The sequence below is a fragment of the Galleria mellonella genome, unplaced genomic scaffold (assembly GCF_026898425.1).
Source record: "Galleria mellonella isolate WM207_F2 unplaced genomic scaffold, CSIRO_AGI_GalMel_v1 utg133, whole genome shotgun sequence".
NCBI lineage: Eukaryota > Metazoa > Arthropoda > Insecta > Lepidoptera > Pyralidae > Galleria > Galleria mellonella.
This window is the reverse complement of record NW_026441990.1, coordinates 795,491-810,665: the sequence shown is the minus strand read 5'-3', so window position 1 is coordinate 810,665 and position 15,175 is coordinate 795,491. Positions and strand designations below refer to the sequence as shown.

Below are 15,175 nucleotides of genomic sequence, written 5' to 3'. Positions count from 1 at the left end.
TGTCATATCAGTTGTAGATTTTTTTCAAATTTTTATTGATTTGTTACAGGAATCACATGCGAACGTTGACAATAAAGCGATTGAAGCGCTTGCTCTTAGCGGTAGATCGGCATGAAAATATCACGGCGGTAGCTCGCATGACGCTCACAGACTGGATGATGTGTGATTTTATACTTGTGCACGAGAAAATCGACCTTATCGGAGCGGTAATAGGGTCTATTTTGATATTTATCCGTATAATGAGTTTAAATAGTACCTGTAAATATTTTAACTATGAATGTTGACTTTCAAATAATGAAGTATAATTCTATTGTTAAAAATAAATAATTATTTAAATCAAATTTAAAAATCCAGGTAGTCTGGGGAATTTTTAATACAAACTTGCAACACTAAAAAAGTCTCGTTTCAAAAATTGTCCGCCAAAAGTAATTTTTTGTTTGATTTTTTAACCCGATCCGTCTATATAGTGGAGTGATGATGGAATGTCTCTATATAAATACTTTGCCAAAAACAGGTAAACTTTTATTCATTTATACGTGAATGGTGATTCAGGTATATAGTTATTTCTCAGCTTCATGAAAGTGAAAAAAAAATATAATATTCCTAAGAATATATTATGATAAAACAGCATGATGAATCTTATTTTCACTTATCACTTTCATTTATATTTGACTTAAAATATATTTTTATATTATTATATATCATATAAATATGTTGCAAGATTCGTATCAGAAAAATAATTTAAAATTATTTATTTTAAATATTTTTTCTGATTTGGGGAATTTTTAATCTAATAACTTGCAACACAAAATATGGTGCGCTTTATTATCGTTAAAAAAAGGTTCAAAATTCAATCAGCCAATAATCAAAGTGACTACTCTGATATGCTACATCTGATATACAGCTGTGTTTGCATGGCTGTTTCGGTTTGAAGGGTGGGATATGGCGTGAATTTACAGGATACAGAGGAATAACACCTGAGTCCTCAGGAATGGCAACGCATGGGGGCTATCATGGGCGAAACAGTATACTCTGTTATGTCCATGGTACTCTCTTGTCTATAAACAACGGTTACCGGTTTTTATTTTATTTTACTATTATTTTAATTAGTTATTTTAATATTACATCTTCCTTTCTTTGACATTATAGTTCCTTTTTATCTATACATACACGTTAGTTCCAGTAATCCATCCAACTAAGGGAACTTAATGCTCAAGGGATATGCAGCAGCGTCCCTCTTAAAACATCACCAAAAGCCATACTGCAATTGCCAAGCGTGGTAACCACTGGGAAAATCCCTCCAATGGTAAACTTCTATAAGGAATGGTCTCGTTTCTATGGTAGTCTGTGGAGGTGGCCTATGTTCAGCAGTGGACAGACGATGGCTAATAAGATGGTGATGATGAGAAAGAACAAGTGTTGTGTGGCCGGACATTGTTATCTCGTTCTATCTTCTGGATGTGGTAGTGATAATGTATTTATTAGGTTAGTTTACCATATATCCGTAATGTAAGTAATGCAATAATATAGAGTGATGTCTTTTTCAACCGACTTCAAAAAAGAAGGTTCTTAATTCGATTGTATTTTTTGTGTGTTTTACCTCATAACTCGGGCGATTGTAAACCGAAAGGGATATACTTACAGATTGGTTCCATACAGATTTTAACAAAATCTATTGAAATAGGCTTATTTTGTATAACAAATTTTTTTTATCGAATAAAACATAAAAAGGTATCATTGCAGAGCCTAAACCTGAGGTCGGAGCCGTTGTCTCTATTAGAGCTGTTCTCACTGGTGCAGCGGTTCGGCGTGGAGGGACGGTCTGGAGACGAGCTGGCCTCCGCCTGGACTGCTGCCACTATCCAGTATAATTACCAGTAAGTATTCACAAGTGGCCAATATAGCTATTTACTTACTATTCTACCATATCGACTACATAATATAAAACTACTTTGATCTGTTACTTCTTAAAACACATATTTACTAGATTCTAAGGTAAATCTTGATGAATACAACAGTAAAATTCGCATCTAATTTAGTGCAGTACCTTTTACGTTATGTTGGAACAAACATACAGATAGACAGACAAATTTTCTAAAATTTATTGTTTTGTCATCTATGGTTTTATTAAGACCCCTTATATCAACTTTCCTTAAATAACTCCCATGTGCATCTGCCAAGCGTGGCAACTATTGGCAAAACCCCCAAAAACGAAAAAAGGGGAAGGCTTATGTTCAGCAGTGGACAGTTGAAGACTGATGTGATGATGATGATGATTATCTCTCAGGTACTAACAACGTCTAATTACAAGGGGGAAAGGGATTGTTAGTAATGAGGTCTAATAGTCCCATTGCTAGCAATATACCCTCTCAGGTCGATCTCCACGAGGTTCTTCCTGGAAACTATCATGGTTAATTCTTATCGAATTCATCATGACGGGCCAACTGACCTGCATTCATTCTCACTTATCATTTTCCACTGGTGCCTCGTCGGTGTATACCGATAGCGCGGGTGGGGTTACCATTCCATTTTTACTTATTAAAAAAAAGTCTTGTTACAATTTTATTAATAACTTGGTAGTAGTACTTTATTTCACTGTCTTTATAAGAATGAAATGTTGCACTTACCTTTTTTTATTTATACAACTTAGAATGGCAAACAAGCTGACGGCCCACCTGATGGAAAGTGGTAACCGTCGCCTATAGACATGAGCAGTACCATGGATATAACAGAGTATACTGTTTCGCCCATGATACCCCCCATGCGTTGCCATTCCTGAGGACTCAGGTGTTTTTCCTCTGTACCCAGTAAATTCACGCCTTCAAACCGAAACACAGCCATGCGAACACAACTGCTTCACGGTAGAAACACGAATGGGACAGAGGTACCCAAGCAATCGACTTTTGTACAAAGTCTCCCTCTGTATACTGTGGTGTTATGTGGACCACAAAATTTTAACAATGTTAATTTGTACCAAATATAAATTATTTTCTCAAACATGCTTTGAAATGTGAGCATTATTTTGACAATCTTCTTCGAGATAAATCAAAATTGCCGTACTGGCCAGATACAAGCGGGCAGCGGCCGGCAAAAGTTTTAAGAAAATCCATATCTGTCGTGTTTTGCGGCCAGATAAATTAAATTTTTACACTTATAAATAAATAATATTCCCTACTTTTAATTAAATAACTTTTAAATAAATAATTAAATAACTTAATCTACTTTTTTTGTATGTTAGTCAGTCTGCAACGATTCAGATACTGGCAGTCTAGATGGTCCGCAAATAGCCTTAGGATATCGTTAGAGCTTTTTTTTTTTTATACTACTTAGAATGGCAAACAAACTGACGGCCTACCTGATGGAAAGTGGTAACCGTCGCCTATAGACATGAGCAGTACCATGGACATAATAGAGTATACTGTTTCGCCCATGATACCCCCCATGCGTTGCATTCCTGAGGACTCAGGTGTTATTCCTCTGTACCCAGTAAATTCACGCTGTCCCGGACCCTATGCATCGTTTAACGGTCGCACGTCCAAAATCATACTTACTCATTGTCCTTATGAATTTAAACCAAGTAAACCCAAATTTTTCGTTTTGTGTCCAATTCACAGAGGGCGCCAGTGTTCACCGATGCTACTGCAGCGCCGGTGGTATCAGATGAAGGATCTCACACGCAACAGATTCTACAACTTCTGGTTTGCTTACCGCGGAAACGCAAAATATCTGGACGATGCGCGTGCGCAGCACGGCCCAACTAAATTACAAATGGCGATCGCGAAAAGGTGAACTTTATAACTTTACAAGAGCGTTCATGCTAAAGTCTGAAAAAAGAATCCAAAATTCCAAGTATTTTGTTCACGCTAATCTTTAAAATCGCTCAACCGATAATGAAATTTTGTTTGCTTCAACTTGAGAGTTAAGTTTTTATTTCGATAAAAATGAAGATGGCGATAGGGAGCTAAACGTTTGTTAGGTCAGCTTAATTTTAATAAGAATAAGAATTGTCTACTTTGTTGTTATTTTGTTTATAAATACAGATTCCATATTTTCAACCGACTTCAAAAAGAAGGAGGTACTCAATCCTTAATTTCCCAAGTTTTAAATACATATATATTTTTTATACTAGCGGCCCGTCCCGGCGTCGCTCGGGTGGACATTTGTACATTTTAAAAAGTGGCCATTAAGGTTATACACGCGACGGAAGCTTAAAAATGGAGTAACTTCTCCCGTTTTCCCTACATTTCCCTTCACTGCTCTGCTTCTATTGATCGTAGCTTGATGAAAATTATACTATAACCTGCCCAGGAGTATGAAGAATAATTGTACTAAGTTTCGCTAAAATCCGTCGAGTAGTTTTTGTTTCTATAACGAACATACAGACAGACAAACAAACATTTTATTGATTGCATTTTTGGCATCAGCATCGATCACTAATCACCCCCTGATAGTTATTTTGGAAATATATTTCATGTACAGAATTGACCTCTCTACAGATTTATTATAAGTATAGAAGATTTATTACCATATAACTTCGTCAGTTGTAAACCTATTTGTATTTTTTTTATCTGAAAGGATATACTTACATATTGGGCCCATAGAAATTTTATTAAAATCGGTTCAGTAGTTTAGTTTTTAAACCAAATTTTGCAATTCATATTACATACTTTTTCAGATACCCCCATATAATTACCATGCCGTTTCTTTCATGGGAGGAATTAATAGAAAAACGGCTCGCCATATTACCAGACGAATTTGTAAGTATGTACACATACTAGAATTTTAGAGTCCGTTTTAATTAAAGACACTTTAATTTTATATCCAGAATTCTTGAAAATGGTTGTTACTTAGTGTGAGTGCAACCCATAGCATTCTTAGTTTTTTCTCGAACTACTCTATGCTATTGGCTGCAAATAGCCTTTACAGCTTCACCAAACTCGCGGAAGGATTTACGGAGTGGCGTTTTCCTATCTACTGCCCGCCGGATACGGTTTAAATAGCCTAAGACAACGAAACGGCTCGAACCTGGTCTCAGACTGTCGTATCTCGATCCCGGCCTGACACTTAAGGACAGGGGGATCGTTTCAGACCAGGCACTCTCATTCTTGCTAAACGCCCTTATAATCCCATCTTACTGGCATGTGTGTATAGAAGGACACATTTACGCATATATGTTGCTGTTGTACTCAGCACACACAACAACCAGAAATATTGAATTACAGCCACGCGGGGCCGGCTTTAACGTACTTACGTTCCACCTGATTAAAAAAAAAAACTAAGTATCTGAGTAAAATGTTGGTATGGATGCGATCTTTAATTTTATGGCGCCTCTGTCTCTGTGCCTCTTTACATTTCAGCGCCCCTGGGCACCTCCCTAAAATCGACACTGCCGTCATGTATTAATCTAGTTACACAGCTACTCAAAAAAGTAGTGTAAAGTTTTTATAGTTCATGAGAATTCTCATTCCGTCATAACTTCTAAATGCTAAGACAGATTTGGGAGTTATTAGAATCCTCACATTATCCCTGGTAATAAGTTTTGTAAAAATAATACTTATTTGGACAATTGAGTTTTGTAAATAGACTTATTGCCGCGTACGAAGAGGAACCATTTTTTTTTATTTCTTTTTATTTCAGGAAGTGAAAATGAGAACATTGAACAATACCTCTGATCTACCCAAACCTTGTGATGGTAAGTAGGTGTATCATACATTTACAAATCTCCACTCTCTGTTACGATGAAAGTAACTTTCTCTCACCGATTAGCCTTTGACAAATCCGCATCTCCCTATATACACATATTTTAAATCCTCTATCGGGACTAAACGCGACTTGATTTTTATTGCCGATGTTTAGATGCGGGTTGTACCAGAAAACGACGCCATTTATTTCAGTTCATCCATGACCAGGACGTAGTTAATATAATTTATACATAACAGTATTTAGACATAAATTTTTAATTATGAATCTATATATTTCAGAAAATTCACCAGATCTCATAATAGTTGAACCAGAAATAGAAGTAATAGATCTTAGAGTAAATTCCGAATCAGAAACTGAATATGATGAACAGGACATGGTTACAGAAGCACAGAAAATGTTAGGTGTAAATGAAATGGATGGGAAATCTCGTGATTCGAGTTCAATCGATGCTGCCACAGACTCTCATAACACAAAGACAACATCAACAACAAAGACAACTTCTCAAAAAACTACTATAAAAGTTGAACCACAGGAAACAAACACAGAAGTAATAGATGAAATAGATGACTTATACGATTGTGAAGACTTAGCAACAACCGTTATACCTTCAGATATAGGTGATAATGCAATTTCTAGGATTGCTAATCCTGTTGTTAATTCTCAAGAAAATATTAATGAAATATTCAGTGAAGAACAAGCCACAGATCTGACTGAGGATCCATCCAGTAACGAAATTCCTATTGTCGCACCTGAACCGATGATGATGCCTTTAATAACTAACGTTTTTGGGAATGTTCACATTGAAAATGAAGCGTTAGTTGGCATAAGTAATGCTTTATTAGAAAAAAATATAGACGAATCTGTAGTTAATAATAATGTGAAAACATCTGATGTTGTACAATCAAATTCAGTAGACCAGGTAAAGACAGTAAATAATGAAATTGAAGAAATAGATTTAGAAGAAGATATAATAAGTACTGTTGATGTTAATAAGTCCACCCTGAATAATCGTGTTGCGGAAGACAAATCAAACATTAAAAGTGAAGTAGATAATTTTGAAGATATGTCGATCAATTTAACAATGATTGATGATGGTATAGAATTGGTCGATGATGGTATAGAGCTGTCTGATGAATATGATGATGTAGACACTCGAACAAGTAAGTATATTGACGTACTAATTGTTAGCTTTCATTATTGTTACGTTGCTTTTAAATTGAAGGATATCATATCGAGTAGGTTACCTCGCGCCTTTTGGCATGTGTCTAGTTTGCCTTAGGGATAATCCGCCTCTGCCTTGGGGGCAAAGGGATTGTTAGTGATGGAGACTGAGAATCCTATTGCTAGCAATATACCTAACCAGGTCCACCTCCTCGCGGTTCCCCCTGGAAACTATCATGGTTAATTCCTGATGAATTCGTCATGATGAGCTAACTGGCCTGTTTTCATTTTCATCTATCACCCTTCACTGGTGCTCAACCAGTGTATCCCGTCAGCGCAGGCGGGGTTACCATACCATTTTCACCCATCAAAAAAAAATACGCCTCTGCCTATATTACATATACGTGAAACTGAAATCATTAGCATTCCAATTGATTATGCCAGTGAAATTGTCAACTTTCAGTAATCAAATTAGTAATGACAAATATGCATGGTGTTAGTCGATCATGTACGGGCTTTATCGACTATGTAATTTTAGACATACCTAGTACATTAAATATAAATACGCATAATGTTAAAAGAGTAACTGTTGAGTTACTTGCGGGCTCTTCTCAGCAGATAATAACCTTCCGAACACTGCAGTAGATTAAAAAGAAATGACGATTTAAAAGTGCTTGTAAACGAGTCTATTTGAATAAATATGATTTGAATTTATCGAAAACTCTACATTTTTTTTTTAGTATTTCTACAAATTTCTATGGAAAAATGTTTCCTTTTACTAGTAGAATTCTTCTTATAGGGATGATAAGAATTTTGATGTACCGAATTGGATAGAGTCATAGTTATATTTCTGACAATCAAACTTAAAATCTAGTGTATATTTTATCTTTATATGCCATTTAGAAGTGGTATATTTCATTGTTTTTTTTTTGTTAGGCGTCAAAAAATAGTTGCGGGCAAAGCTAGTTTGTTACAATATTGTTATTTATTTTTAAGTATTTAGCTACTTTTTTCTTAACTATTTGTTTCACATCAGCACCTTACGTTATAGGTACGGGTATGGTACGATACGCTACTATAAATATAAAATTAATCTATACTTATAAAAATACTTACTTATTGGTAACATAGTCTTTTAATTTCGCATATAACAAACAGATCTTTTTGAATTCTTTTTACTATGTATCTCTAGTACAACTGTATCTCTGTACAACATGGGTACTTCTGTCCCATAGGTAATTTTCTGTTAGGTACTTACTATGTTTCGGATTGAAGCGGATGGGATATGACAGTGAAATTATAAGGCATGGAAGCATAACGATCTTAGTCTTCAGAAATGTAATGTGGTCAATAAAGAATAAATGTATGTATACCTTGTATACTTACACTAATGAATAAATAAATAAATGGCAAAGCAATGAAGTATACTCTGTGTAGACCATGGTAATATGTACCATATGTCTATAGGTGACAGTTTCCACTTTTCAACAGTTTTCAAATTGTTGGCTGATCTATATGAAAACACAATTATACACAAAAAAAATTAGATAATATTTTCCACTCCTATATTATTAGTATTAGTAAAATTTGTATTTATTTTTCAGAACCATCATCTGATAAAGATAAAACGAAAATTAATATAAAGACAGAATGCGGTACTAAAGAAAACGAAGATAATCCAAAATTCGATTTAAAACTTTTAATGGATCCCGTGGTATATACAACAAAATTAGATGATATGAATTATTTTAAGACTAATAATTTTACATACGTTAAAGATATAACGAATATAAATGATATTATCATAGAGAGTAAACCTGTTAGTAAAAGATCGATTGATAATTCTAGAAAAGAAAATACAGTTGAGCCCACAGGTCACCTTGAAGAAAATTATATGAATGATGATTTATTCGATAATAACTCTATAGTTAATGAAAAATCTGTATTAAGTGATAGTGAAAATGAAGACGTACCTGAGAAAATGAAAGTTAGTTTGTCAAGTGTATTATTGCAGAAACCACGCGCACGTACATATGATTTCATAAACTTGTGCAAAAATCCTGATTTTAATACTAGATTGAAAAGGTTAACTGTAGGGTTTCTGAGCTCTACTCGTAATAGACAGTTATTAAAGGCTTGTAAACCAATGACTGTAGATGTAAACAAAGTTTTCGAATCTAAACTTATAAATAATACTTTGTATTTAAAATCATGTCAAATGCCAAAAAATGCTAAGCCAGTAAGTGACATTTCAGTGGAAGCTAGTAGTTTAGGTGAGCAAACTAGGACTATTGTCCCTTCTGCCATGTCTGTACAGAGTCTAATAGATAATACGAAAATAAATATGGAAGATCTATTACAAACAACACTTGTAAAGACCAATAGTGAACCTAATAATAGTCAAGAAAGTAGTAAAAATCTAGAAGACTTACGTGAAAGAAAAAAAATAATTTGTTTACCCGATATTAACAATGTTCGTCGGATTAATCAAAAACTTCTCATCGCAGAAGTAACGCCAATTCGTATTCAAATAGATAATGAGAAAAAGGTAACGCCTCCAGTTCAAATTGTTTCTCAAGATATCTCATCAGATATTCAAATAAGTTCCGCAAATTCGGAAAAAAAGGTTTCCTCTATTACCAAATCTGTTACTAAAGTTCCCAATATAACCTGTAATATAGAAAAAGTTTCTAATCAGAATAGTAGTAATATTAATGCTAGAAAAACTATTAATATAGACGCCTTACTAAATAAAGGAAAACTCAATGATTTAAATTCGATCACAGATATTAATATTATGAAAGACAGTACATTAAATGCACCAAAAAATGGAAAAAATATCGATAAAACGTCTTCTTTACACACTCGGACGCAAATACCAAGATTCTCAGCGCCGATTTCTTGGTTAAATCCAAACAAAAATACTAAATGCATAGACAGTCTTCTAACAATGGACACACTTAATAAAATGCTTAATGTAATTTGTCCAGATATAGAATTATCAACTACCATGAAAGACAATAAAAAATCTAAAGCTTTTAGAAACCAAGCGTCAGAGTTACAAAAAAACTTAGAGGAGTTCGAAAGAATTTCAAAGAACGCACCTAATTTGGTCTATAAAGTAAATAGCAATTTATCTAATAGCGTTAGCCCTGAAACAAATGAAACGAATTTACAGACATTGGTTGCTAAATCAATAGCACAAAATCAGACTTCTAGTCACAAAATGTCAATAAAAAGGAAAAAAATTAAAACCAATATAATTCCACGTCGGTTAGGCTCTGATTATAATGTCTCCAATAAATATTGCTGTTGGGCTCGTGAGAGAATAAATGAAGCTCCCTTGAAATCTATTCGAAATCATAAGCATACATTAAATCAATGTACATGTTGTTGTAAATTAGATTTGGTAGAATTTTTAAAGAAGAAAGAAAATTTCTTTGCTCGTTCTACTACAGATGATGCCATAATTCTTCCTAATAATGATAATTCAAGTCTGCAAAAAGCATGTGAAACTATTGAACGCGTGGTCGAAGAATCACGCAAATTATGTAGCAACAATGAACATGAAAAACCTATTAATTCGACAACAGATACTATTCCAAGCATAACCAATAAACAAGATATTATTTCTGCGCCTGTAGAAGTTATATCTTCATTTGTTGATATGAAATGTACATCTACTGATATGAACTTGGATACAAACATCAAAAACATCGCAGAAGTGCCAAGCACAGACGGGATGCATTCTGTTGCTACTACAGTGTCAGTTAATATTAATACTGACAATAAAGCATCACAGTTGCCAGAAGTTCAAAATATATGTCCTGACTCTTCATTTGTAGTATCTGATATTATAAATGTCGATGAGGATGATGAAGATACGAAAAACCCTGTAAATCTAGAATCAGATCAACCGTCATCTAATCCTGTTCCAGTTAACGTGACAGAACTTCCGTTTACAATTATTGTAAAACCTAGAATTTCTTCTGTAAATGTAGTATCATCTGCTGAACCTGGAATTAAATCATCAATAAGTACTGATAAGAGCCTAAGTAGGCAAGAAAGACTTATCAACAAAAGACGGCCCACAGAACAGAGATTAGGGCATTGTGACTTAGGAAAACAATTAGTTATTGATGGTACTAAAGGATTACAATCATCAAATATACAGATAACTAATAATGTAATTGTGCTTTCAAAAATTAAGCAGATACAGAGTCCAATATATTTAGGACAAAATAAAATATTATTAACTGATGTAAAATTATCAAAGAAAAATACTAATGCCAATCAAATGCCAATATTAGGAGAAAAATCATTGCTTACACATAGGCCAGTAAATACCGTACTTTTACCACTGGGTGCTGAAATGACATATGTTGATATAGATCCAGAGCTGATAAGTAACACACAGATTCCTTTTTTACCTAAAATCGATAAACCTGTTAATTCTCTAATATCTAGCAATGACACATCACGTGTTATATCTACAAATCAGGATGTTAATGAAATTATAAATTTGTCCGATGATGAAAATAGTAATTCTGAAAATAGCGAAGTGAATCAACAGGTTAAATCTTCGCAAAGGAAAGAAATAAATAGTTCTTCTGAATCGGTAACAGATACATCAATCACTGATTGTCATGTTATTATTAGTGATCAAGTTTCGAATTCTACATTGTCTAAAATGGATTCTAGTAATACTAATACTGAAACAATAACAACAAATCCGCCTTCAAATGTAAAAGATAATAATATCGATGATTCAAATATACAAGTTGTAAATATTGTAAATAATAAAGACGTTCCACTAATTGCGGGGGAAAAAACAGATAATGAAATTGATTGCTCGGAAATAAAAAGTACAGGTTTAGCTTTGGCAGAAACTGAAATCACACCTATTGCAGATCAAAGGTCAATTAATAATACAGATGAAGTTGAACAGAATAAGGAGCAAGATATAAATCAACCAGAAGATACAAATATAGAACATGAAGAATCAAATAGTACAAATGTCCAAAGGAAAAGTATATTATCAGATCTCATGGAAATGTCTGGTATTTCAGCTGATGATACTACACCGAATATGCCTGTTGACGTCACGCAACAACCAGTTTTATTATCCCATGATGCAGTTCTAAATGTATCTAATCCGATTGTTGATTTTCCTCAGTTATATCCAGTTACATCATTCAACGTGAGTTAAAGTATGCTTGTGAAAAGAATGGTAATTTTTTTAAATGCGATTTAGATACAGGAATACTATCTGTAATAAATGTAAGTATTAAGAAAAATCCAAAAAAAATAAAAATACCAGCATTAACTCCAATTGCACCAAAAACACGGATAATAGATTTAACAGACGACAATGACGAAAAGACACCAACAATAAAACCAAAAATAAACAATAAAGACTCCAAACGAAAAAAACAAAGGAAAAAAATTAAGAATATTAACAAAGAACAGAATTCAGGGAATGCGAAAGCAAAAGCAAGAAATCTCCTTCCAAAAAATACAGCAAAACCCATAAAATTGTTTAAAGTATCTTACCCTAGCATATTAAAGAGAAATAAAATAGGAAATGTAAGTCATGAGTCCTGCAATGAGGAAATAAAAAAATCGGACATGAAACATAGGATTAACGTAAAGAGGAAAAGAAAACAACAATTTGACGATACCGATCGTAATACTATACACACATTTGACGTTAGCGATAAACTTCGAGAGCAGGCAGACGATAGTCAAGATAATTCTTCTGACGACGAACCCCTCGCAAATAAATCGAAACGACTAAGACAAGAAGAGACAAAGGTTAATAATGCAGACGTTGAAAGTGAAACGGGAGGTATTTATAAAGATTGTACCACACTAACTCCAGATTTAATAGACGAGTTACCAAGTAATAGAGTAATGGAAAGTATCGAATCAGAATCACATCCAACCATTTCCTTCATATCTGACATTGATATGTCGCAGGAAGACTGCGTTTTAGGCGTATAAGTAAAGGAATAATTTCAAATTTCATTTTCAACATACGCTTGTCGTACTAACTTAGGATCCAATTCTACCCTCAACAGAATGTTATCATCGTATAATAAAGCCGTAAATGTTGACCATGATATCGACATCTTTGGTAATTCTTTAGTGCAGTATACTAGGCTTATTAATAATATGGATTAGTAGTTAGGTCTTTTCTAATTGTATAATTGTTAGTTAGTATACATTGACGCTGTGAGAGCTGTATACGCCTTTAATTGATATGTTCATATAGCCTTAAGCTTGGTAGTGAGGAGTAAGATTTTTTTGTTCAAACTTAGATTTAAGCATTTTGTAATAGTAGTTTTTCTCTTTTACTTACTAATAATATTGTATATTGTCTACTTAATTATTGTGAGCATATTGTTGGTGTGTCTTTTATAAATAAATAAATAAATAAATAGTGTAAAAAGAATTAGCGGAAAAACTTAAACAATTGAATTGTGGTTGAATCAAAATCACACAATGTATGTTAAATACAAAGTTAAGAGGGTTAATACCGAAACTTATCGAAGTGGCAGCATTGGATATTAGTTTTGGTCAGTTTTTATTAACAATTTAGTTGATTGATTATTTAAAAAAAGTGCTGTGTTAGCGAACTAAAACGTTAATATACCTATATATTAACGTTACAGAATAAGTTGCATATATTGGTGTATTTGAGTTTATTTTCCAGGACTCAGGCGCGTCCTGGAAAATAATCTCAAATTGGCGTATTTGAGAAATCTCTTCGTCAAATCTCTTGTAAAGGGGCATATGGTCTCTTATACATACCCTCTCTTATATATGTCCTTGCTTGTAGTTGAAAGTTCTGTTTATGATCTTGTGGGTACAAGACAAATCTGGGGTGAGCACGAACCCCCTCTCCCTTAATTTTTTTATACCACAAAGCTGGCAAATAGGCATACAGCCCATCTACTGGTAAACGGACTGTAGCGTATGGACGCCTGCAACACCAGCGGTGTCACTGCGTTGCCGACCCTGAAGAAATCCTTTTTGAAGAACCGCATACTGTAGTCTAAATTTGCTTCGAATGTTACCAAATACTTTTTTGCTATTAAAATAAAAAAATTCAATGACAACTTTGTACAAATCTTGTTGCTTAAAGAATATTTTAGTTCACTAGCAGAGCATTTTTTTTTAATATTCAATCAAAAATTGTTTAACGTGAAATTTTATGAACTTACTATATTTAGGGTTTTCGATAATTGTAAAAGTCTAAACAATAAACAACAAACGTAGTATGTTTTATATTTCTTGGGTGCGTGGCATACTACTACTGTCCTTGCGTCCTGTACATTTCTACCTCGTACAACTAGGTTATGGAGTGAGTAGGAGTGACTCCCGTCTTCAGTTTTCCCTTTACAATATAATATAGGGAATTTAATAAAAAACGTGTTTGCAAATATTTGTAAGGTCGGCAACGTACAAACAACTCCTCTCGCGTTGCAGGTGTTCATGAGTGATTTTTTTTTTTATTTTTGTAATATCTATTACATATATATTATTAACGACTGTATTGTTAATGAATATGTCGGAAACATAATGACTTCGCTCATATTATTTGTTATATTTTAATTATAGTTAAATAAAGTATAATTTTTAACAAACAAGTCGGGTACCTTATAAAAACATACATTAATAATGTAAATATTAAGAATAAGAAATAAAGTTATTCTTACTCTGTACATTAATATATACTTAATCGCTATAAGACGTGTGTAGATATAGAATAATTTTAATTTTAAATACAGAATCTAGGCCAGTGTTTCCACTAAGTGGGGATATACGCAGAGCTAAAAGAAATTATTGTTCGTTATCATAAATTAATATTTGAGACATTGTACAACTTTTATCGAAATATTTATTATCTGAATGTTTATTGTATATTCTGTATATAGTTGACGTTGAAAATGTATATAAAATCCTATAGGTATAAAGTATTTTTAAATAGTATTGCTAAAAAATTTTACCTATTGACCTCTATACGCCTCAGAAGGATTTTTTTTAACACGTTAATAGCCACGATAATATCAGAAAAAAATTCGCATGGGCCATGGTAACTTTATTAGATAATTTAATTAAAAATGTATCAAGGAAACAATGTATTACAGAATTTTTTTTTTGCCAAAATTCCCGGAAAAACTTTTTTATGTCACACATATCGTCATAGTCGTAGAATATTGACGGATCTTTATATGTAATATTTGTCAGATCCGTCAGTATTCTACGACTATGACGATATATGACTTTACTTTTTTAACTGAAACAA

General features: G+C 33.4%; 1 protein-coding gene across 1 annotated transcript in view; it reads left to right on the top strand.

Moving 5' to 3' along the window:
- LOC113511324 (uncharacterized) overlaps positions 1 to 15,175 on the top strand; it is a 19,702-nt gene extending 4,527 nt beyond the window's left edge. Inside the window, 8 exon segments of the mRNA XM_026894957.3 lie at positions 50 to 206; positions 1,744 to 1,877; positions 3,615 to 3,785; positions 4,676 to 4,757; positions 5,638 to 5,692; positions 5,982 to 6,863; positions 8,469 to 12,061; positions 12,064 to 15,175. Of these exon segments, the coding sequence (XP_026750758.2) occupies positions 50 to 206; positions 1,744 to 1,877; positions 3,615 to 3,785; positions 4,676 to 4,757; positions 5,638 to 5,692; positions 5,982 to 6,863; positions 8,469 to 12,061; positions 12,064 to 12,867 (5,878 nt within the window). The 3' untranslated portion in view covers positions 12,868 to 15,175.